The sequence below is a fragment of the Misgurnus anguillicaudatus genome, chromosome 8, assembly GCF_027580225.2.
Source record: "Misgurnus anguillicaudatus chromosome 8, ASM2758022v2, whole genome shotgun sequence".
In the NCBI taxonomy this organism is placed as follows: Eukaryota; Metazoa; Chordata; class Actinopteri; order Cypriniformes; family Cobitidae; genus Misgurnus; species Misgurnus anguillicaudatus.
The window spans coordinates 26,285,118-26,308,305 of NC_073344.2; the positions used below are offsets into that span (position 1 = coordinate 26,285,118).

General features: G+C 38.0%; 2 protein-coding genes across 4 annotated transcripts in view; one reads left to right on the forward strand and one right to left on the reverse strand.

Annotated features, from left to right (window-relative positions):
* Nucleotides 1-1,081: 1,081 nt before the first annotated feature.
* On the reverse strand, nt 1,082-6,355 carry LOC141365796 (FUN14 domain-containing protein 1-like). 2 transcript variants are annotated; one of them, XM_073870611.1, is made up of 5 exons: nt 5,709-6,355; nt 5,016-5,184; nt 2,155-2,220; nt 1,931-2,069; nt 1,082-1,853 (listed from the first exon to the last, which is right to left on the reverse strand). In XM_073870611.1, exons 1-5 carry the CDS (start codon nt 5,758-5,760, stop codon nt 1,776-1,778), a joined length of 504 nt encoding a protein of 167 aa, XP_073726712.1. In that variant the 5' UTR covers nt 5,761-6,355; the 3' UTR covers nt 1,082-1,775. The 2 variants fall into 2 exon arrangements, 1 of the variants encoding a protein (XP_073726712.1); XR_012370783.1 differs by lacking the exons at nt 1,082-1,853; nt 1,931-2,069 and having other exon boundaries at nt 2,141-2,198; nt 5,016-5,257.
* Nucleotides 6,356-6,503: 148 nt separating this feature from the next.
* kdm6al (lysine (K)-specific demethylase 6A, like) overlaps nt 6,504-23,188 on the forward strand; it is a 40,228-nt gene continuing 23,543 nt past the window's right edge. For both annotated transcript variants that reach the window (XM_073870608.1, XM_073870609.1), the window contains exons 1-6: nt 6,504-6,943; nt 7,069-7,132; nt 19,344-19,452; nt 19,567-19,616; nt 20,320-20,378; nt 21,079-21,199. In XM_073870608.1, coding sequence (XP_073726709.1) covers nt 6,774-6,943; nt 7,069-7,132; nt 19,344-19,452; nt 19,567-19,616; nt 20,320-20,378; nt 21,079-21,199 — 573 coding nt within the window. In that variant the 5' untranslated portion in view covers nt 6,504-6,773. The remainder of the gene's footprint in view (nt 6,944-7,068; nt 7,133-19,343; nt 19,453-19,566; nt 19,617-20,319; nt 20,379-21,078; nt 21,200-23,188) is intronic.

The window sequence follows — 23,188 nt, forward strand, 5'->3', positions numbered from 1 at the left end:
ATGTTCCTGGCTAACGTGGTGGGAACCATGTGCTGCCATTTCCAATATGGACGGTGTCCTCCACCATCATGCCAACCTTGATACAACACAGCCCATATTCTCACATTTCTAGAAAGACTCCACAACATTCTCATACCATCAGAGTGTATGAATGATGTAGACCAAAGAAACCGGTATGTTGTAGTATGGCACAACGTGAGCTTTCATCGTGTAGCTCCAGTCCAAAACTGGTTTGCTGACTACCAAACATTTATCGTGCAATACCTCCCACCATACTCGCCGTTTTTGAACCCCATAGAAGAGTTATATGGAAGGTATATGACCAGCAGCCCTTTGTGCGCATGCCTCTTTTGCAGATTATGGAAGAGGCATGTGATGAGATTGATGTTGGTGCAATTTAGGGATGGATAAGGCCCTCAAGGTGCTTCTTCCCTCGATGTCTGGCAAGGGAATATATTGCCTGTGATGTGCACGAGACGTTGTGACTTGTTTGGTGAAAAAAAAAATTCAACAGCGTGTGTGTATCTGCAAATATTTTTGTGCATGTGAACAATCTAATACATATTTTAGTATTATGGCAAAGCATACTAAAGAAAAGTGCACTTTTCATTGTGCCCAACTGTGTGTAGTTGGTTAGACAAAAATCTGGTAATATGAATGAAGTGTGTTCCAATTTGTGTCAAAGTTTAGTTTAGGTTGGAGTGCTTCATTTTGCAGGATATATGTGGTATTTTGCTATTTGGGTTTGTGGTTTTGTAAATTGTGTTAATTTTTTTGATAAAACCAGACTAGTTTGCAAAATTGTGTGTTAGCAATTGGAAAAAATGTAAACGACAGACAGTCCTCCTACTTAACATAAAATTGCAATAATGCAGTGTTTTTTATTCTTTATGTTTTGTACATATTTAAAAATGTCCCTGTTTTTCCATGCAAGCTGCTTTGAGACAATGCGTCATTCTAAAAATAACTTTTTAGATCATTTTTTCATTGAATTACACCCAGCTTCATATGTAGGATGGTAACATAAATTATATCATTTCCAACCTTTGTAATAACTTCATAATAATAAAATATCAGAATATTAACCATGATTCATTTTATTTACAAGCTAAGTAAATGTTTACAGTAATTTACAACAGCACAAAAACTTTATACACTGCAAACGCCGCTGAAACAAATAACTTATAACATATATCATTTTACAAAAATATACAAAATAGAATTAAAGCAATGAGAGTAAAACTGTAAGTTCAAGAACAAACAAAACCCAACAAGTGTTAGTTGAGAGATTTAATTCCTTTCCATAGCTGTCTGCCCTTACAAAAATTAACCATGGTTTTATTGTGGTAAAAGTGTAGTAACCATGTTTTTTGGTGTATTGATTACTATGAGCAAAACCATGGTTTTACTACACTAACCATGATTTAACTATGGTTTTTGAAAACCATGGTTGTCAAAACCATGGCTATTTTGAGGTTACCATGGTTTTACTATGTTTTTTTTGGTTTTAACTGTAGTAAAACCATGGTTAATTTTCGTAAAGGTGTGCTTTGACAAATGATCATCACTTCTAGAAACATCCCTGAAGCTGCAGTGTTGAATATAAGATGAATAGATTCTTCCCATCCACGTTCTGACATCAAACTCACAAGTACTAAGTGAGCTTATGTGTCGACTTAACTTACATAATGAGCATACGTAGCTTAACTCCAGACAGATTTTAGCATCAGAGAAAAGTATTATTTACAGCAGCACTTCAAACCAGCTTCACAAACTCAAGAAGCAAGGCCCAGGAAGAACCCACCAAGAAATCCACTTGAAATCATAAGGTTTCTCTTCACAAATTCTGTAGCCTGAAAAATAAAGAGGTTAGGGTGGTGTTTTTACTGGTGAAGGTTAATACAAGAGATGTCAAGCAGAGCCAGTTTACCTCCTCAATAAATGTGCTGATCTCAGGAGCTGCTTTATTGGCTTTTTTCTTTAGATGCCTCTTTGCTTTATTAACATCTTTCTCCACTTTTTTCCAATTAACTTGGACATAACCGCTGTGATTGGCTATCTGCAAAAATCTTCAAACAGTTAGACCACTTCATCAAATCCAATGTAACTTGTTTAATGTACTGGACACAGTTTTTAGTTCTTGCCTGTAACAACAGAAATCCTCCTCCTATGGCAGTAGCTGCAACTTTTCCCACCCGCTGAAACAGATACCCGGCACACCTGTGAGTGGAGTTAAAGCAACACTATGTAGTTTTTCAACCTTTAAATAATGTCTCCAAAATTATTTTAGTGATAGAACAACTCTTAACTGGACAAATTGTACTGTTGCTGCAACCTGAGAAGCCTCCTAGCTGCTACAAGCACACTCTGAAAGTCGAGGTGGAGTGTAGAGCACACAGCCCCGCCCCTCTCCCTGCCTGCAGAAGAGTGTCTGATACCAGGCACTGTTGCACTTTTCAACCACATGGGGGAGCCGTAAGTCAATTTTACATGGAAACTACATAGTGTTGCTTTAACAAAACATGATTTCAATAGGAGTGTCAGCTGTTAGTGTTTCATGTTTTCCTTTTGTATGTTTGTGTATGGACAAGATCTGCAAAGATTAGGGTTTAGTCTCAAACGAAACCAAACGATTTTTTTCTATCTAAAAGAGCCAAGGCATGCACAGAAGGAATCATCCGTAGAGCAGGAGGCAGAGCTGCGGTATCAAACTTCCGCCAAACGCTCGCGCGCCCAATTCAACCACACCAATCATAATGACACGCCCAGTTTCTATAGCATCAATTTTTTTTTTTACAGCAGAGTCCCATTTGTTTTAATGGACAGGGCAGAGTTTATGACTTTTACTGCAGCCAGCCACCAGAGGGCTTGAGGTTAGGTTAGTGTTTTGAGGTTAGGGCACACCCGATCTAGACCCCGTCTAAAATGCCTTAATCAGGGTGGCACTGTTGCCTTGAGGCAAGAAGGTCACTGGTTCGAGCCCCTGACGGGTCAGCAGGCATAGCTCTGTTTTACACGTACCTGAAGGTCACCGTACAGTAGGCTACTCGTGAAGTTTTGTCATCAGAATAGTAGGCACACACCACACGGGCAGGCAGGCACGTACAGGAGTATGTAGTAGTTTGCAGACCAGGAGAGGTATTGCAATTTCAATGTCTGTGTACGCATATGAATCAAATAAACTATGCTTTGCCAGGGTTTGCTTTAGTAAAAAAATAAACCTACTCCAGGCTTTTCTGTGTGAAGATTCAAAAAATGCAAATTCCCTCAACATGTGTACAGATTGACCATTTCTCACCATTTAGTCACAGATACTGGAATGACGTTAAGAATAAAATAAATAAATGTCTCAATCAGACACGCCCCCACAAAGAAAGAAGGCGTGGCTTCAGTTATCACTGTAGTGTTGCTGCCACGTCACCATGGCGTGAGGACGCGTGTGTTTCTTTGTGAAAGCAAAAGTGCTTTATTTGGCCTTTTGAAAGAGGACATCATTAAAAATCAGTAGTTACGTTTTATTTATAACACTTTTCCAAAACATACAACCAAAATATTTGAAATTGTGCAGCACATTTTACAGAGGACAGTTTCCTCAACATGGTAGAGTACAAGGTCGGCTGTGCCGAAAAGCTGCTCTTAAAAAGTGGAGCAATTGCAACATTGCTAGGATGCTAGGATGCTTAAAATACAGAGTTGAGAGCAGTGTAGTAGAGTAACGCATGCTGTTTGGCGGTGGTCAATAATTTTATGTTTAGATAATATCCTCAAGTTATATAAGGCAGTGGTTCTCAAACTGGGGGGCCGCGAGATGGTGCCAGGGGGCCCCAGTTTTATGTCATTTTATAAAATACATTAATTTATCATGAATTCTGTGTAATTAAACCTAAAAAAATAAGGCTACTAACCAACAGCACTTCTTTGTATAACTTAATATGTTTTGTTTAATTAAAATGTTACATTTTAGAACAGTTTTTTGTCATACATTTCTTTGGGGGACCGCGAAGGAATGCACAGTACACAAGGGGGGCCGTACGTGGAAAAAGTTTGAGAATCACCGATATAAGGAAAATCCTGCTTATACCATGGTCATTTGCCAAGCTGAAAACAAGTTAAGGCTGTTAATAAAGTTGGTTAGGTGATGAATATGATAATGGCCATACCATTTCCCCCACACGATTGGGGTATTCTGCCGATCTTAACGCACTGGGTCAGTTGGCCAATCAGAGCACACTCAGGTTTTCAGAATGATGAACTTTGAAAAATTGACACGTTTTAGAAAGGCTGGGCAGGGAGGAGCTACAATAATGTATGTGATGTATTAAATCATTTAAGAGGGATAGTTCACCCAAAAAATTTAATTCTGTCATCATTTACTCACCCTTACCATGATTTATCAAAATGTCTTCTTTTGTGTTCAACAGAATAAAGACGCTCATACAGGTTTGGGAAAACATAAAGGTGAGTAAATAACGACCATGTTTGGATGAACTATTCCTTTAAAAGAAACCTATGGCTCCAAACAAAAGTTTTATTTTGTGCCACCATACTTTCTGGTGTAACTACTCATGTAACAGTCTTTAAATAGGGAAAACATAGAAGTGTTTGGTGGTTTCTAAATTCATCCATGTTCGGATCCTAAGGTATGAATGGGGCTAGGCTAAATGCTAACACATTCACGAGGCGCTGTACAAAGATTAAAAGTGCATGCATTGAAAAAAGATAGGGATGTATGAATTCATCTAAGTTGAGGTAAAAACATAGTAAAATATTGAAAAATGGTGGTGTTTTCCTTTAACACATTGTAGTACACCACCAAATACACAAAATAATGTTATTTTTAAAACCATTATCTAACCCCTTTAATAAATGTTGAACATAATGCTGTAATTTTTAAAAGCACTGTTTACAGCTCATTGAATGTAAGTTTTGGGATGCATGAGCAAACTATTTGTATGTGCATATTTAGCAGTTCTCAAATCATCTGCCAGATTTCAAGGTGTGAACGATTTACATACCAGCCTGTGACGCCACCCATCACAATCTGAGTGCCAACAGAATACTTCTCAGCAATGGGGCCAGAATTGTTGCCAAACACTGTGCTCCACCATTGTTGACTGCATGCATATGTTGTCAGATCTATGATTTCATACGTCTCATCGTCTTCACCTTGATCTGAAGACGCCACTGCATGCGTGGTGGGGATAACAGCATGAGGCGAAGTAAAAGTGAGACTAACAATCTGCAGTATTATGATTATCTAAGAGGAATTCATCAAGAGTTATATGATATTGACACATGAATCCACTGGACAGTAAAGACAAAACTGCTCTGTTTGCTGAGGATACAAGACATTTGTAAAAAGAATATGAGGCAAAAGTACAGAATGTCATTTTATTAACAACAACTTTTCATCCTGACATACATGAGTGTTGCCACCAAATGTAGGACTGGCAATGGATCTATCTATCTATCTATCTATCTATCTATCTATCTATCTACAAGTTTGCATTTTGAAATTAGATGTATGTTGGGGCCATGTTTTTTAAGAATGTAAAACTATTTATAACACCTAGTCTCAGCAGTAGCCTACTGTAATATGACAACATCTCATTTTTATTACTGGGTTATAAGATTGAATCAGTAAACAATTAGGAAACAAGTAACAATTCTGCAATGTTTTTTATGTTCTTTTATACAAGCTCGCTTACCTCCTATCTGTGTGTTGTTTTTCCTCCATTTTGGGTCCGAGTATGACATCATAGCGCCAGGTGACGTTGACAGCTGCAAGTACACGCGCCGCCTACAGCCACGTCAAGGTTTAAAATATTATCAGTCTCTCCAAATAAACTCAATGTTTTTATTTTCTTAACGCTTGCTCTTTATCTGGTCAATAATTCGACGTAGCTTGCGTAAGTTAAATCTCTGAATACAATGAGCTACTGACGAGTTTTGTTTTTCCCATAATTCCAGTCGTCAGTGAATCCTTAACGCATCTTAGCTCCAACAATATGTGTCTGCTACAGTTAGACAAAGTCGTTGAGAATTAAATTTGGTCTTTTATTATGTATTGCGTGTGTTAATGATGATGCAGTTTCATTCAAAATAACTTTGGGTCGAATGTACCAAAAGATTGGACCATCAAACCTAAGCCCTACCCATCCCTTATCTGTACAACTGTCACTATATAATTTCCCTATTTTATAAAAACCACACCTCTTCTATTTGCATTTCATAACAAGGTAAATAAGTTTGGTATCCGGTGTTTTAGGGAGGCAAATCGAAGCAAACCTTTGTAATGCTGCTCCTTTAAATGTGCCGTTTAAACATTTTTGGGTGACACATTCAAGCGAACATTTTAGGAAATAAATTTACCTAAAAGATTGGACCACAACATTTTAGGACAAGGACAGTGACGTGATTCGTTTCTCAACAGCGATTGGCTCTCCTCCCAAAGAGGGCGTGTCGACGGCGTGGGTTCGCCTGTGTGACACAATTACAACAACTTTAATTTGGTGGCAGACACAAGTTTGACATTGTTTTAATAATTTGAGAATTTTGAAGTGTGTGCGGATTGCAACTCGCGCGCGTGAAACACTGGCTTGGTGCATTGCACGGGTTGTTCCTAAAAATGTGAGAAAACGAGCCACTGGAGCGCTAACTCACTTCATACGGGGCTTTGAAGCTGAAGCGCGTTTTTACTGGGAAAAGTTTCTGTTTATTGTGGCTTTTGGACGCACGGAGCTCAACGCCTCTCGACTGTACGGTGCGATTCCATGAAATCGTGCCGAGTGTCACTCGCCGTCGCTGCTGCTGCCGCTCGACGCCTCGGCGCTGCTGCTGGTGATGAGGAGAAGAAAATGGCGGCGGGAAAAGCGAGTGAACCCGAGGAGGACGCGCCGCGACTGAGCGCGCAGGAGCGCGACACTCTGGCCCGCATCGACAGGTCGGGAACGTCGCTTATCGGAGACCGCGAGCGCGTCGCGTTTTACTTTTGAATGTTTCTGGATGTGAGATGTGCGTTTGTTGACCAGGAGCCCTGTGTTTGCGTTTGTCTCTCTCTGTTCGCAGCTCTCTGTTCGGATATCAGCGGTTTCATGAAGATGGCGCCAGTATGAAGGCCTTGCTCATAAAGGTAAAGACACGTGTTTCAATTAACGCAACGCACCGCTGCTTTATAGCAAACACTCGCATCGTGCAAAACGACACAGGGATCGCTTCCCGGTCTTTGAAACGCCCCGTGATCTGCACGGTTTGGGTGTGAAAGCTTCGTTTGATGTGCGCGACGCGGCTTGGCTAACCGCTCGGCTAACGCGTCCTTTGGAGTTCAGTTAAAGGCGTTCATTTGCACTTTGTGGATTTGTTTGCACGCCAGTTTTGTGAGATTATAGCGACAAAGCAGAAATGACTTTCCAAAAAACATTGAACACAGGCTTGACTTTATAAAGTCATCAGCAGCAATGTGTGTGTGTGTGGTGTGTGTGTGGCTGTCAGTGGGCTATAAACGCGTCTCCTCGCAGCTGTTCGTTTGGGTTTTAACGTTGAGTTCTCAAAAGAGTTTGTAGTTGCTTCATAGAGCCGCAGGGCAATGTGACGACTCACTCGTTGTGTTTGTGTTTATAGGTTGTGATGTATGCAGATATCTCTCATTCAGGCCTGCGTGGACGACCGGTCTGTGCCGAGATAAATTGCCGTGACGCTCGTATTAGCGTTCTGATTAACGTTTGTTTGTTTTAATGTGCGCTGCCTTTTATTCAGTCGTTCGTGATTTCCATCAGGGTTTCTAAACAGAGATCGTCGTTGATTTCTCTCACACATTTGCTCCTCGTTCATATGAATGCATATAAATGTCACATTTTTGCATAAGTCCCTTGAACGCAGTGAAATCCTGAGGAGTTTTAGTGCACATACGCGGGTTTGTGTGCGGCGGTAATGGCTGCTTGGGTCGGCCCAAGATGGCGGGGTGGGGAGGGGTGACACCGCGTTATAATGCAGAAAGAGAAGCGAATAAAGCTGCAGAATGTGCAGCTCGCATGCATGCCAGTGTGTTTGATTCAGTGCTCATGCAGGGGAATGGACACCACTTTGTGGAGTGCAACCTGTAGTGAACACTAGAGAGTGAACAAAGACAGTGTTGCTGTTAAAGGGGAGATCTGTGTCAACATCAAACTTTTTCTTTACTTACAAACCTCGAGCCCACTGTACACATGTCATGTGTTACTGTCACTTTATGTACATAGCCTGAGTCATAAGTGACTTTACTTTGACTCTTCATAGGGATGTCATCATATGCACAACCAGAATAAATAGATGATGCGTTCAAGACAACTTGGAGTTCTTCGATATATCATCTAGAATGACATTTGACCTCTGAACGTAGGGCAGACCGATATTAAACCCGATCTCGGTGAGCTGTGTCATTTGACGTCACGTCAGCATGCTTCAAGTGAGATTAGCACAGAGCTACCTCATTTGAAACGTAAAAACAAACTTTTTAAGGTTAAGGCCTTATGCCAGATGCGAGACGGGCTTTGTTTCATATTATGTCGCGCTGTGAAAATGCCTGATACGACCACTGCCAATAAACACCAACAAACTTACTCACACCAATCAGGGCTCAACCCTAAAGGGCTCGTTATAGTTGTGCATAGGTCCTACGGCTTAGCCGCGACGGCAAGGTTCTGCGTCAGTTTTAATTTCTACTTTTGCGTCGCCCTCCGCGGAGATGTGCAAACACACGCGCAAACCGCTGGTAGGCAGTATCCACGCGTGTAACCACAGTAGCAGCGCGACCGTCAGAGAAGAAGAAGCTTGGCAAGTTAACCCACAAACGAAGAAGAAACAGCAACTTGTTGTGTATGATTTGAGAAGACCAGCAGTGATCCAAGTAAATAAACAGTGACTTTTGTTGCAGTTTGAGTGAAATCACTCTTTAACTTGGCTCATCTTTGTTTTCACCGTCGCAAACGTAAATACCTATGACGCAGTTTTTTTTACCTGACGGGAGGGGTTCTGGTGGACCAATCACAGCGCTTGCGGTCCGCGTAGATCTGACGCGCTGTTAAAATTTTGCGAGGTGCACGTCAGGCTACGCAGAGCTACGCACAGGCTACTGAAAACATTTTAACAAGTTTTATTTTTGAAAATCGGCAAACGACAAATACAATTAGCAGCTATATGCACTTTTTTAAGCATAAACATTAAATCAGGGGTGTCCAGGGGTGTAAAAACACACATGAGAAGAAATTCGCAGCAACTCAAAAACAAAGACTTGTTTCTAAGACCATAATGCCAATTTGGCGCTTTGTTTTCCAAAGCTCGTGGAGCAGCATTAACAGTTATTAACTCATGTGCGATCTACCAGCATTGCATTTGCGATCGACTGGTCGTATTGGACACCCCTGCATTAAATGAATATTAACATGGATCCCTGAGATGTATGAACCTGTTTTAATGAACAGTACCTTAAATAAGAACATCAAATGCACACATGATTCTGATTCTGGCTGGACAGGATTTACAGCGAGTTTTCAAAACTAACTTCTTAACTAACACAAAAAAAACATTATAGATGAGATTATAGATGAGATCAGGTGACCTGGTCAGGAAAACTAGATAGAAGAGGAGAAACTTGCAAAGGATAACAGTATGTATAAAGCCATGTCACTCATTTCATCATTACAATATGGTAACTGAGTAATGTTGGATATAACTTAAATTATTTTATTAAACAATATATAAAATATGTTTCTTGCATCAAATCAATTACAACCTGACTATAGATTGTCTAATTTACTAGCATAAGACATCTCAATGGCTAATTTAAAAGACATCTATATTTTGCTGATATGTTGTACTTTTTGTTGTAAATTGAGTCTCTTGGGTTTCTTATGCCTAGAATTAGGGTGTATTCCCACCAGGGGAAGTCCACTAGTTCACTTGCTTTGGTCCGGAACAAATAAAATGATTTTTTTTTTGTGTGGTTCGCATTCACACTGCCCTTTTTGCAAGTGAACCCACATTTGTAATAGGGCTGCAACTAACGACTATTTTAATAGTCGACTAGTCACTGACTATTGAAACGATTAGTCGACTAATCGAATAATATTTTTTTTTTTTCTAAAAATTTAGCATGATATTGCTTTAATTCTGTGGAAAATGATAGTAAACAAGAAAGAAGGGGGTAGTTCAATTAACATTTTTTACATTTAATGAAAACAAGTTTTACATTTTTAATAATTGCAGCTACTATGATTTTACCAAAACGAAGTTATGTATTTCAGCTATTTTAATATATATTTATTAGGGCTGTCAATAAATTATTTTTATCTGTTCTAAATTTACCTAAATGTAACACTTTTCAAGTTTATAAGTGCCATGCTCTAATCAGCATGGATTTGGTCAATATATATGCTATATGCAAATGTATGTCTACAACAGCCTGTTTACATTTTCAACAGAACCATCAGCCATAGTTTTATACATGATTTTCCCTTTAGAAGACCTTGTTCTTTCTTTATTTCTGTTTGCTGCTGCATCATTTGTGACCTGTGCTGGCAAATTGAGTTGGGATGAGCAAATTTTCAAAAATTAGTCATTTATATTTTAACATTCTCTATTAAAAAACTTCAAAACCATTGGAACAATTGTTGGAATCTGATAAAGCATGACATAACTACACCTGTTTACGCAGAGCAAAAACAATATCAATATATGTTACATATATGTTTTTCTTTTATTGTTTAATTTTGACATTGAGACAGACCGCTTTAAGATCCTGTAGGCTAATGCAAGGGTTTAACATAATGACACAACAGATACTTTTCCTTAACAGTTAACCAAACATTCACTTCAGATATATCAGATTATAGGTCATACCTGCGTGAATTCTTGTCAAAACAGATATTTTTAAAACTGTAATTTTGTGTAAGATGTCTATATATATCTGGGTCGCGCACTCGCATGTTTGTGTGCATGCGCTTCAGACGTCTGCGTCAGACGTCGCTTTTGAGCCTTGTCACTCTTAATAACTCTTAACATCAATCAGGTCCCGAACTTTATCTCTCTTAATAATTATTTTAACATCAAGCAAGTCCTGCAGTCTATTTTCTATCATTTCTGAATGCTTTTTAAAACGAAACTAAAAAGTGAAAGAAGACGCATATTTGCTTTATATGGATTTGGGACGGTACACCTCTCAGGAAACGTGCAGATAAAGATAATTTTAGATGTTTAATGACCATTTAGAGCATTGGATTCGCTAGACGAGAGCTTAATGTTCTTATTTTTATGAAAAGCTCCGACTCATCTCAGCGCCGGTTACTTGCTGCTTCTCAATTCATCCAGCTGTGGGTCAAACAGAAATTGCGTGTTGCGTTAATCGCGCGTTAATAAAATTAGTGCCGTTAAAATGAAGTTGCGTTAACGCGTTTATTTTGACAGCCCTAATATTTATATATATAAATATATATATGCTGTATTTTTAAAGTTTTGAAGGTTTAAATCAAAACAAAACAACTGCAGTTGAATTGATATTAATTTGAATGCACAACCAAAAAACGAGATTTCTGAAAAATAAAAAAACAGAGTTATATATATATATATATCAGTGAGGGCATTCGCCTGTTGTGGGGTGCACGTCTGCTTCTTTTGCAGAAAGGCGTCCGTGGCTCTCTTCTTCAGACTGCATGCATTTAATTTAAAATTTTGTCAGGCACAGTCGGGCATAACGTTAAATCCTTTATTTATTTATTTATTTTAAAGCGAAAATACGCATATAAAATGTACAATGTACATCCAAAACAAAACGTATTGGCTTCCATGTTATTTAAATCTTACCGAGGCGAGTCAAACTCTTTCATTCAACTGTCCGACGTGCTTTCTCTTTAAATGTTAGTGCATGACCGAGGTGCTGCCGTGAAACGCAAAGACTGCTATGCAAACCATGCAGGTAATCTTTTTATTCGCCGTATCCAGGCTAAAATGCTCCCGAACCTCAGATGTTTTGGTACGCGCAGCTGCTACGTTGGACGCTGCCATTTCTGTGTGTTATCGATGACCAAAGAAGCTAATGTGCATGTGCGACTCTCGGCAGAGATTGTAATGAAGAGAGATGCCTCACTCGGTCGAAAAAAAAAACATGTCTGGCGACAACGTCGACAACGATATTCATTGTCGACTATTTCTATTATCGATTTTTGTCGACAACGTCGACGAATCGTTGCAGCCCTAATTTGTAAACGCATGTAAACTACATGTGTGTTAAGGTCATTCATTCATTGGACAGAAATTATCAGGTGGGGGAAAGCAGGAAGAGCAAAATTATGGAGATCATTTGTAATGCAATTTTTGTTCTGCTACTGATTTGGTGTTAACAGCTAATGCAAAATACAGACACTTTTGAGGAGCACATGATACAATGTCATCTAAACAATGATGTAATTCGTATTTTGCAAAGGCAGTATAGACAGTTGCTCTGTGCAGAAGACGGATCAGGTATAAAGTTAGCAGGCTTTTACGCCGCACACAGAGAGAGAGAGAGAGAGATGCGTTGTATACGCGGCTGTTGTTATTCATACAAATAGCTATTCAGACAGTGGTCTATAGCCACATGATGTGTTTATTTTATGTTACTACAGTGTTTCACACAGAATTTGATACGTCACACACTCATTAGCATATTTGTGACGTCACCACGTTGTGTTTGCGGTTGGTCTAGTGTTGGTACTTAATGTGTTTATCTACTGTCTGATCTGATTTCATTGTTTGTTATATTGTATTTTAACACACTGAATGCTATTTTCACATATTTGCTCTTTTGTCAGACATAAAGAAAGAGTATAAAATAGTGCATAACACCTCGTGTTTAATCCAACCAGCTGTTACTTTAACTTCTGCTAAAATCCTGATTTATAAATCGCCTGACAAAATCTCCATACATTTACATTTAATAGCTGATATTAGGGTTGTTGCGATTTTTCTTTTTTTGGGAGGGGCTTATAAATGCACATACAGACATGCGCATTTTACTTTCACTTTTGAATTAGATGCTACTGTTGTTTAAATCCAGCGCTTGCATATACTGCGTTAAATCGCGTATGAATTTGCGTGCAAATGCGAGTGCATCAGCTGGTTTAAGTGCTTGAGTCAATGTGCGCAGGTACTTCTGACAGAAACCCCTCCAGTCCCAAGCAGATCAACCGGCTATTCCTCCATAAAGCGCTGCTTGAATGATGGTTTTATTATTGTTCTTAATGAAAAACACAACAACAAAACAATCTCGCTTATATTAAACATCATATATGTATATTATAACAAAAACGAGTAAGCACGCGGCTTCTGCCCATCATCTGCTCGCCGCAGTCTGACAGGAATAAATGAAATCTGACACCCGCAGCCGCTGCTCTGTGATGACGCGCGTTCAGCTCCGCTGAATTCAGGCAGCAGACACATTCACTTGTAAGTGTTTGCTCTCTCTAACGAAACGAAATGATTTAATTACAAGAAAATATCAAAACGACGGTGAAAGACGGTGTCGCGGTGGGCAAGTGATCTAACCGGTGAGAGGCTGAAGCACCGGTAATTACCGTTTCATTTAGTGATGCACCGAAATGAAAATTCTTGGCCGAAACCGAAAACCGAAAAAAGGAAACCAAGGCCGAAAAACCGAAACCGAAACAAATTATTATGCCAATTATTAGTACAATTGCATTTATGGCTATCACTGTGTGCTAACTTTACTAGGGGTGTGTGACGGATAAAAAAAACTCACAGTTCGGATCACATTACAGTTTTTGAGGCACAGATCAGATTATTTTTCGGATCAGCAAAAAGCAGGTGGGAAAAATCTAATAAACATAAAGAAATTGCAAACATTTTTAAAAGAGAACAAAGTTGTACATTAATAAGGTCTGAAATTAGCATTAGGTACAGAAATCAAAATAAATTAATCATAACACAATAAATTAAATATATTATTATTTTTTAGAGCTATTTGTCATGGGTTGTTTGAACAACATTAATGACACAGACTTCAGTAGGTTAATCTGACTGTAATCTATACAGACATAAACAACTGTTTTTATTAGAAAAAGAATACTGTGGAGAGAATTTTGTTTATATGTGCCCTGTCAATAACAGAGAGAAATTATGTTTGCTTGTTTTTTTTAAACGCGTCTCTATTCAAATTATTACTCTAGTGCAGCACTGATTTGGAGACATTTACAGTACATTAAAACATTAAGATAGGTGAAGAAAAGAAACCGATCCACCATTGCAAACACAGTTTAGAACAAACAAGAAGACAACAAAGAACAGGAATCAAACAATATGGTAACAAACATGCTCCACAGCTTTCTGTTTATGGATGAAATAAAATTAAAGAAGAAAAACGATAGTTTGTGTGCAAATGCTGTCTATTTCCTTTGTGTAATTGTTTGTAGTGGAGTGTCCTGTCTAAATATTTTCACGCGCATGCGATGTTGTGTACGCGGACTGTACGCGCACTGTCCGTGCGATCTCAAATTTTGGGCTGCACGCGGACGGTCCGCGCGGCCGGCCGCGGACCCTCCTGATGACGAAAATGATGGCGCGCATACGCGGACGTCCCTAGTATACTTTCGGCTTTAAGGGCACTTAAACGCATGCATATACAGAGACTGATGGTGAATCCCAAACAGCGCAACAGTCGCTCCACATAAAAACGTTACGTTGTGTTTCATTGCTTTATTCGCCAAATGTACGTTAATGGATTACAGTAAGAGACACATAGCGCGACTCTCTCTAAAGTTTACACATCAAGACATTCTTAATCTTTGCAGACGCGTGCAAACAGCTGGACCCTGAGTGAAACCTGCTTGAGCACGAAGGGGAGGGGTGGGAGACGACTGATCACCGTGAGGCTGAGTGAAACCCAAGCGCTAGCGCACAGATGAAAGGGGCGCGGTTGACATTAATTTTCGGTTTACATTTTCGGCTGGATTTTTTATTTCGGCCCGAAACCGATAATGCCATTTTCGGCCGAAATTTTCGGCGACCGAAATTTCGGTGCACCCCTAGTTTCATTGACTATGGCAACAAGCCTAGCTGATATACGAGGTGATTTTGGCTACATTAACTGTGTGTCTTCAGTACATAGCTTTATTTTTGCTCTTCTCATCTTGTGGTGTTTATCAGTGCTTTTAATTTTATTGTAGATTGTGTGTAGCGCAGACAATTCAGCACAAATTCCGCCAACTTTTAATTCCTTTACCCAGTGTCATGTGAGAGAGAGTGCACACGAGAGAGGTGCCGCGGAGCACTCGCAGCAGTGAATGGAGCCGTTTTGAAGAGTGTAATAATAATGTAAATGGTAATCATGAAAAATCTATTTGTGGCGGCCAGTGTTGATTCTGTGGCGGCGCGCCACAAAAAAATCAATGTATGGGAAACACGGTATTAACACCCAAAGTTCATAAATAAAATAATTATTCAAACACAATTATTAACTCATTCACCGCCAGCCTTTTTGAGAAAAGTTGCCCACCTGCATTTTTGTGATTTTAACAAAATTTTCACAAAATTCCTTGCAGGAAAAAATTATTTTCTATAAATATATAAACATACAAATTATATTAAATTAAAGAACACACCCTCTGCTTTCAAACAAACAAACAAAATGGGGAAAAAACTTTCATTATATATTTACTTTTTCTACTTAATTTAACCACTTAAATATGGATATTTCTCTTCAAAAATACATTTTGAGCAAAAAGCTATGTTTAGAGATCAGACTCAGAATGACTATCAAACATAAAGGCAGTTAAAATAACCATTAAATCTTTTTAACTTCCGTTTTTGATAAATTCGATTTGGCTAAAAGCGGTATTACACTTTCACTTTGAAATTCGTCCAAAAAGGCATATTTATTAGTTAAATATGAACTCATAAATGACGAGATAACTCGTCAATGGCGGTGAATGAGTTAAACCTTCAGTCCTTCCAGGATTTCACAATTTACTTTTGTGATTTTTTAGATCAAAATGACTCATTTTTTGGCTGTAATTTCCTCTCTAATTAGGATACCAATGCTTGTCTAATATTAAATTAGAAGTTCTTAAGTAAACAGTCAGTGATATAATCAGAACAGGGAAACAAAATGAAAATATGACGTACAAATACAACTTCAAGATACAAATTCAATGTTTGTTTTTGGATTAACCTAGACAGCTGGTTACTCATACAGTGGTTTTAAAAATTAGGTCACCATGATGATTTAAGGAAAATGTTATTAAAATATTTAGCCACTTCAGCTGCATAAATGTTTGATATTAATAAGAAAATATGAATCAATTCTTATTGCCAACACTCAGAGAGGTGCGTCACATAATCGTGTGTTTTTTTTACATTTGTTTATTTTTTTTTTAAATGACTTCCCTACAGTAATGTTTATTAAGTTGTCTATTCTGTATCACAGACTATTAGATAATTTTATTAAAAATATAAGACATTTCAAAATGTTGCTATTATTTTGCCATGAAATAACAAATAATGCAGGATTGCAAAATAACGCAACTTAAAAAAAATGCATTGTGTTTCGCAGTCGAGGGAAAAGTGAAAATATGTGGATTTAGACGGTCTATTTGTATGCATAATGTTCTGCTATTACAATTAGAGCCCAACCGATTTATCGGTTTGCTGATTTTATCGGCTGATATAAGCATGTCGCAGATATATCTGTATCGGCGTATAAGCCGCAGATATGCAGCCACACACACACACACACACATAATTATATAATAATAATTATATAATTATATTATTTGTTAGTAGCCTAATGGTAAATGCTGCAGGTGTAGCAACATAAAACAGATTGACAGAGTCAATACCCGTTTTTTTTAGAAATAAATGCCAAATGTTTGATCATTTTACAGACACATCATTTTCGTTGTGCATAATTAGTTTTGGTTGTTTAAAAACACACAAAAAATCCTGATTAATTGATCAATTTGAGATGCAACTTTTAACGGGCGCTATAGAAAATAAAGTTTATTATTATTATTTAGGGCTGGGTAAAAATATATTGATTCATCAATGCATTGCAATTATTTGTTTCTCAATTCAAATCCTATGAATCGATTCCGCCCAACGGCTAGTGCTGGCGCTGTGGGCAAGACTCTAGTGAGAGCATTGTACAAAACGCGCTTTACCAAAACCGCATGATTCCCATTTACATTTTATTTTACTATTTAAAATGGCTTAATTCATTGCAGCGAGCTCGCCTCCCTCCCTCCCCCTCTCTCTCTCATGTTACGTGCAGCGCTTCAACAGTGTGCACCCCCTCCCCTCTCTCATGTTGCGTGCAGCGCGCCTCTCACGCATAAAATACAGTGAAAAGTATTTTAACTCCGCGTCCCTCCGTGTACTTTTTTCCCCGCGTATACGTCAACAATCATGGATGTTACTGACAGAGAAGATGGATGATCGAGTTCATCATGACTTAACGAAAGGTTAGCAGTAGTGTTTCCCAACAACACTGATGAGAAGGTCAACATAAGTACAGCCTTAATGTGGATGTATGGTGATTTTGTCAGATTATGTCCCGTTTTTAGCAGCAGTTAAAGAAAGATTCATTTTCTGATTGGCTTAAATAAGGAGTTACTGCGTTGTGTTTAGTAGGGGTGTCACGATTCTCCAAATCCTCGATTCGATTATATTTTCGATTCTGATGTCACGATTCAATTCGATTATCGATTTTTAAATGATTTTTTTTTAAGACAAAAATTATATGCCTTTATTTTATTATTATTATTATTATTATAGTTTCACATTAACATGCACATTGCGTGCTTTTCCTCGCATGGGGGTTTGTGGGCTTTACTTTACGCGAGAGAGCTTGTAGAGAGAGAATTCCTTCTTGCACCCAGATAGACTTAATGCGCGTGTCTTGGACTCCTATTATCTGAAATAAAACCAGTGCGTCAAGCAGCTGCGCTTCTATCTGTCTCACGTGCACGCGCTCTCGTATCTGTCCAAAGTCTAAACATAAACTAAAGTAATAATCCTTACGTTTTTGTTCAGTTTTATGCGTTTCATGCGAGCTGAGGCAAACTATACCTTTTGTTTAAAATATAACCCGCTGCATCTTGGCGGCTCTCTGGTGCATGTGCAGAGAGCTGCGCTCTGTCCGACTCCGAAGATATGCATTTCAAGGAGTTGTAGCAATACATCTCTCGTGTTTAAAATATAAATCGCGTTCCGCTGGATGGATGTTTTTAAAGGCACTTCTGAGAGTTTATTTTCCCCCGCTTGGCAAGCCGACCAGACGTGACATGGGGGCATCGACAATCCCATTTTTTAATTCGAAGTTCGAGGTTGTGACTTAATTTCGATCGATTTCGATTTAAAATCGAAATCGTGACACCCTTAGTGTTCAGTCACTATTTTATAGACGGCAGACCAGATAATATATGAAAATAGCATTCAATTGTGTTAAAGTGCAATATAATGTGACAGATCGGAATCAAATCGAATTGTGAAATTCCTAACAATACCCAGCCTTACTATTATTATTATTATTGTTATTATTATTGTTAGTATTATTTATCTAAGAAATAGATTTGAATAACTCCATGTAACTTTAGGGTTAGGGTAAATTATCCATCCTAACCCTAAATTGAAAATCTGCCTTTTGATAAATGATGGCAAGCACACAGTTGATGGTGTTACCCTGTTTTTCACTGTTGGTTTATGTACACATGCAGACAGATATCCTTGATAGTGCATCGATGTGTATCATTAATAAGACGCAAAGTTAAAGGTTTCAGAAGTGTGTTTTGAGAGATTAGTGTTTGGTTCAGCTGATGCTCTCATGTGAACGGCTCTGGGAGTTTCTGACTGTGCTGTCGGCTTTGGCCCGTGTGGTTTCTTGGTGAAAAAAATACACGTTTTGTGGCCAGGGTCTTCCTATGGAGTGTATGAACAGCTTTATACATTGCATTATTGCTGGCTTGAAATGTAAACAACCTATAATTCACCCCGCCAAACCTTCAATGTAAATGGAGCAAAGTAGAAAAAATCGACATATTGGTCAAAAAAAAGTGTTGGCTTTCTAATGGTGTGAATAATCGCGCCCGGTGTAAATGACTTTCTTAGAAATTGTTGCTTTTATTGTAGCGTGTTATATTATGTGTGAATACTCGCTGCTAGTGTGAAAAGGCCCATATAAAGCCACTGACTCCATTGATCGTGCTAAAACCGCGATAATCAATCGCCTATAGTAGCCTTTAATTGTCTATTGATTACTTGGTGTGCGTCTGTGTGTGTAGGGTTTTTTGTTCTGTGTATAATTGGCTGTTTTTTTCTGTCAGGCTGTTCGCTGCTATGAATCTCTCATCCTGAAATCTGAAGGAAAGGTGGATCCGGAGTTCTTCTGTCAGCTGGGTCACTTTAATCTCTTGCTGGAGGAATATACGAAAGGTGCAGATGGCCGATCACATTTTATGAGTTTCTGCAGTTGAACTCATTTAACTTCACTAAAAACATTGTGTTTAAATTCTTTCAAGAGATTGATGTGTATTGTTTGTGTTACAGCATTATCGGCGTACCAGCGGTACTACAGTTTACAATCAGACTACTGGAAGGTGAGTGTGATGATGATAATCATGGCCATCTTTACACGATTACTTGTGTTTTGACTCGTCAAGGTAAGCTGTGTGTGTTTGTTTAAGAGAGAGAGAGAGAGAGAGAGAGAGAGAAGTGATGTTCAGTATTTTTTAACCTCTTTGTGTAAATGCATTCTTTTACATGCGAGAAATATCACTAAAAGGTTTAATCATATAATATATACAGCGATGGTTATTAATGTACAGGTTTGCATGTTTCACTCATCTGATCTGAGACCAGTTCAGTTTTCTGTTAACCCTCACATGAATTCATTAAACAAAGTGTTCAGTATTAAAGCAGTGAAATGCCGTCAGTTTTTTCCTCTCTGTTGAGATATAAAAACATATATGGTTATAAAAAATACATCTGACTACTGTCAGTAGATGATGTGCCATTCAAAACTTGATTAGATTTTAGTTTGTGTTGTTTCTTCTTTAGTGAAAATGATGTGCTTGCAGTAAGTTTTAGTGTTTAATGTTGTGTGTGAGACCGAGAGTCTGTGGTTTTCACATCACCTCATCGACACTTTCACTTGGTTTTTGATTTCATCTAAGATGGGAATTGGCTGTTTTTTATAATGCATACATGTTTTTGTTCAGTTAAAACAATATACGATCAATGTCAGACATGAATGTTTGACGGTGACGGTGTATTTATGTAAATCTTCATCTCTTCCTTTAGAATGCAGCCTTTTTGTACGGCCTTGGTATGGTTTACTTTCATTACAGTGCATTTCAATGGTGAGTGTCTTTTCACACTGTTATGTTTATGTTTATTAAAATATATGTCCAGGGAAAATGTTTTGGTAAAGTAAACAAACGTAAACCTGTTCCTAAAGTAATATGGTTCACCTGTTATACAGTTACAATAATAGCTCATATTTTATAGCCTATTATAGACGGTTTCAGCAGTAACAACATAAACAAATGGCTTTTGTGGACTAAACACAACTTCTGGTAGACTTTCACATAGAAATCAATAACAACAGAGATCTTTTACAGGAGTTTTTTTTCTACTAACAAGTTAAAAAATAACAACTAAATTGCCTTCGTTCATATGTCATATCTAACGCGTATCAACTATTACACTGAATGTTACTTGTCCTTGAATTATTGCCTAGCTGTCAAACCTCTCCACACAGTTTTGATCCACGCTCCTCGTCTCCCCTCGTCTTTAGCACCAAAACATTTTATTTTATTTGTTTCGGAGATCAGTTTAGCAACCAGCCAGACCGATAGATAAATACAGACCGGAAGTTCACTGCGATTCAGGTGCGTAACCGCGACAGTGTGTGTGCGTCTAATGAAACCGTCTGTAGGTTACAAAAAAATGGTCTTAATGTGATTTTTACAAAACGGTTTGATCTGATGGTGATTGGTCAAACACTGTGTTTTTTTCTTGACATAGATTAGGTGCAAAAGATTGTTTGTTTGTTTTCAGGGCGATAAAGGCATTTCAGGAGGTGCTGTACATCGATCCAAGCTTCTCTCGAGCTAAAGAGATTCACCTGCGTCTCGGGCTCATGTTCAAAGTTAACACCGACTATGAGTCCAGCTTAAAGGTACAACACGAGTGTTATTGTTATTTTAACTAAGGTTAAGTTTGCATGGAAAAAAAACGTAAATTTTGTAATTTACCAAATTTAAAACATGAACAGATAAATAACAACAAAAAAATTAATTGCACAGTTAGAGGTGTGCGATGTTGGCCAAGAAATATTTTTTTGCCAATAACCATAAATGGATAATTTTTATCATTTCTCAAAAATGTGTTTGTGCTAAGTCTTATATTGTTTTTGCTCCCTCTTACATGTAAGTAACTGCAAGGTGATTGAGAATCCCCTAAATCAGGGGCTTTCAAAGTCTAGGACACCTCCCTTTCTACCCAACCTACCCACTGGCCCATCCCCTCAAAATGAAGTGCAGAGTTTAAGATTTTTAAAGACATTTTAATATGCAAATGATTGAGAATAATTGAACAAAACTATGCTGGAAAAGAGAAGAACATAACTATTTGAAATTGAAATAACTTCCATCAGAGTCAGAAGATTTAACAGAAAGACATGTAACCACAGATGATTTTTAAATTGCTATTAATATTATTAATGCTGTTATTACATCATTGCATCTACTATTTAATGAGGGTTATGCATTTTTACAAATCAACTGCAAAAGTTTAACCCTCAGGGGTCCGACCATTTTGGGACACTGTCAGAGGTTCTGACATACTATTACATTTTGGTCTTTTTTCAGTTGCTTTAAACATAATAATGGCAAGTGTCTCATACCACTGCGTTCAGCACAAACTGGGCTAAAATATTATATGAGCTACATGTATGTACATGTTTATATTTTTGAGAGAAAAATGTTTATGCGTGGTTTTTAAAAAAAGCACAAATTTTAAGTCACTGATATAAGTCCACACAACCCATACTAAACATGTAAACAAGACTTTTCTAAACAGATTCTAGTAGTCTAGAGTTTTTCTTTGATGTGAAAATCATCCTGCCTACTCATTCACATAAAACAATATATTGATTTAGAAATTGTAAGACACTTTATGTTTAGAGGGGCCGTATGCGAGAAGGATTGATTGACAGCTAGCAAACAAAGGCTCGCATAATGAGCTGCATAATGAGGCAGGAATGTTGGGAACTACAGTAAATAATGTGAGGACAAATGTATATACGTTTGTTTGTTTGTTTGTTTGTTTGTTTGTTTGTTTGAGGTTTATTAAGAAGTTAACAATATAATCAAAATAGAAATGAAGGTCAGTATGATATTTTCAGTTTATTTGGAAACAAACTCTATTCAAAAACTTAACTTGTTTAAGAAACTGATAAACAACAGAGTTGTAAACTTCATGTGGCTCATGTTACCATATAACTTTATGTCCAAAAGGTGTTTTTCCACTTCATAGTTTTGTACTGATAAGAGGGATGCAGACCTGTAAGAGAGTTATAAACAGCTGTTAGCATAAATTGTCCACAGAAATACCCTTACATATATAACTGATGGGTAAATCTCACTGATACTACATTCATATAAACTATCATGTACATAAACTAAATTCAGAACATCTCATATAAACATCTGCAGCGATTAGTTAAATAAAAAACTGTTTTCAGATGCCCATCCCCTTATCGTCTAGCTTCTGTTTTAAACGTGTTTCTGTAAGCGCGTATGAACTTTAAAAACACAACGCATATTGCGTCCATGTGCGCATAATACTAGCGTTTCCGTGTAAACAACGTGGCGCTCAAGAAACTGTGTCGCGTGTTAAGCGGAATGTATGGAATTGCCTTGCATGTAAACAATATGGAATCATATTACAGCAAATCCCGCAGTGCAGTATTACTCAAAGTTGCCATGAAGGATACGAAAGTGAATAACTGTGTCTAACACTGTAAAACACGTAACAGATATCCCCCATTATGGGAGGTCATGCGTACTCGTTTGTAAACACTGTGAAAGTTTTTCAATCCGAAGCATGCAGTCTGCTGAGGTTGCTTACTGTATGTAGGCCGAACTGCACAAGCCATGAGCATATT

Bases quoted from the DNA above. Each gene is read 5' to 3' on its own strand.
- LOC141365796 (XM_073870611.1), bottom strand. From the start codon at position 5,760: ATGATGTCATACTCGGACCCAAAATGGAGGAAAAACAACACACAGATA. The intron at 2,221-5,015 runs GTATGTAAATCG...CTCCACTCACAG, and splicing joins ATGGGTGGCGTCACAGGCTG to GTGTGCCGGGTATCTGTTTC. The intron at 2,070-2,154 runs GTTGTTACAGGC...AACTGTTTGAAG, and splicing joins GCCATAGGAGGAGGATTTCT to ATTTTTGCAGATAGCCAATC.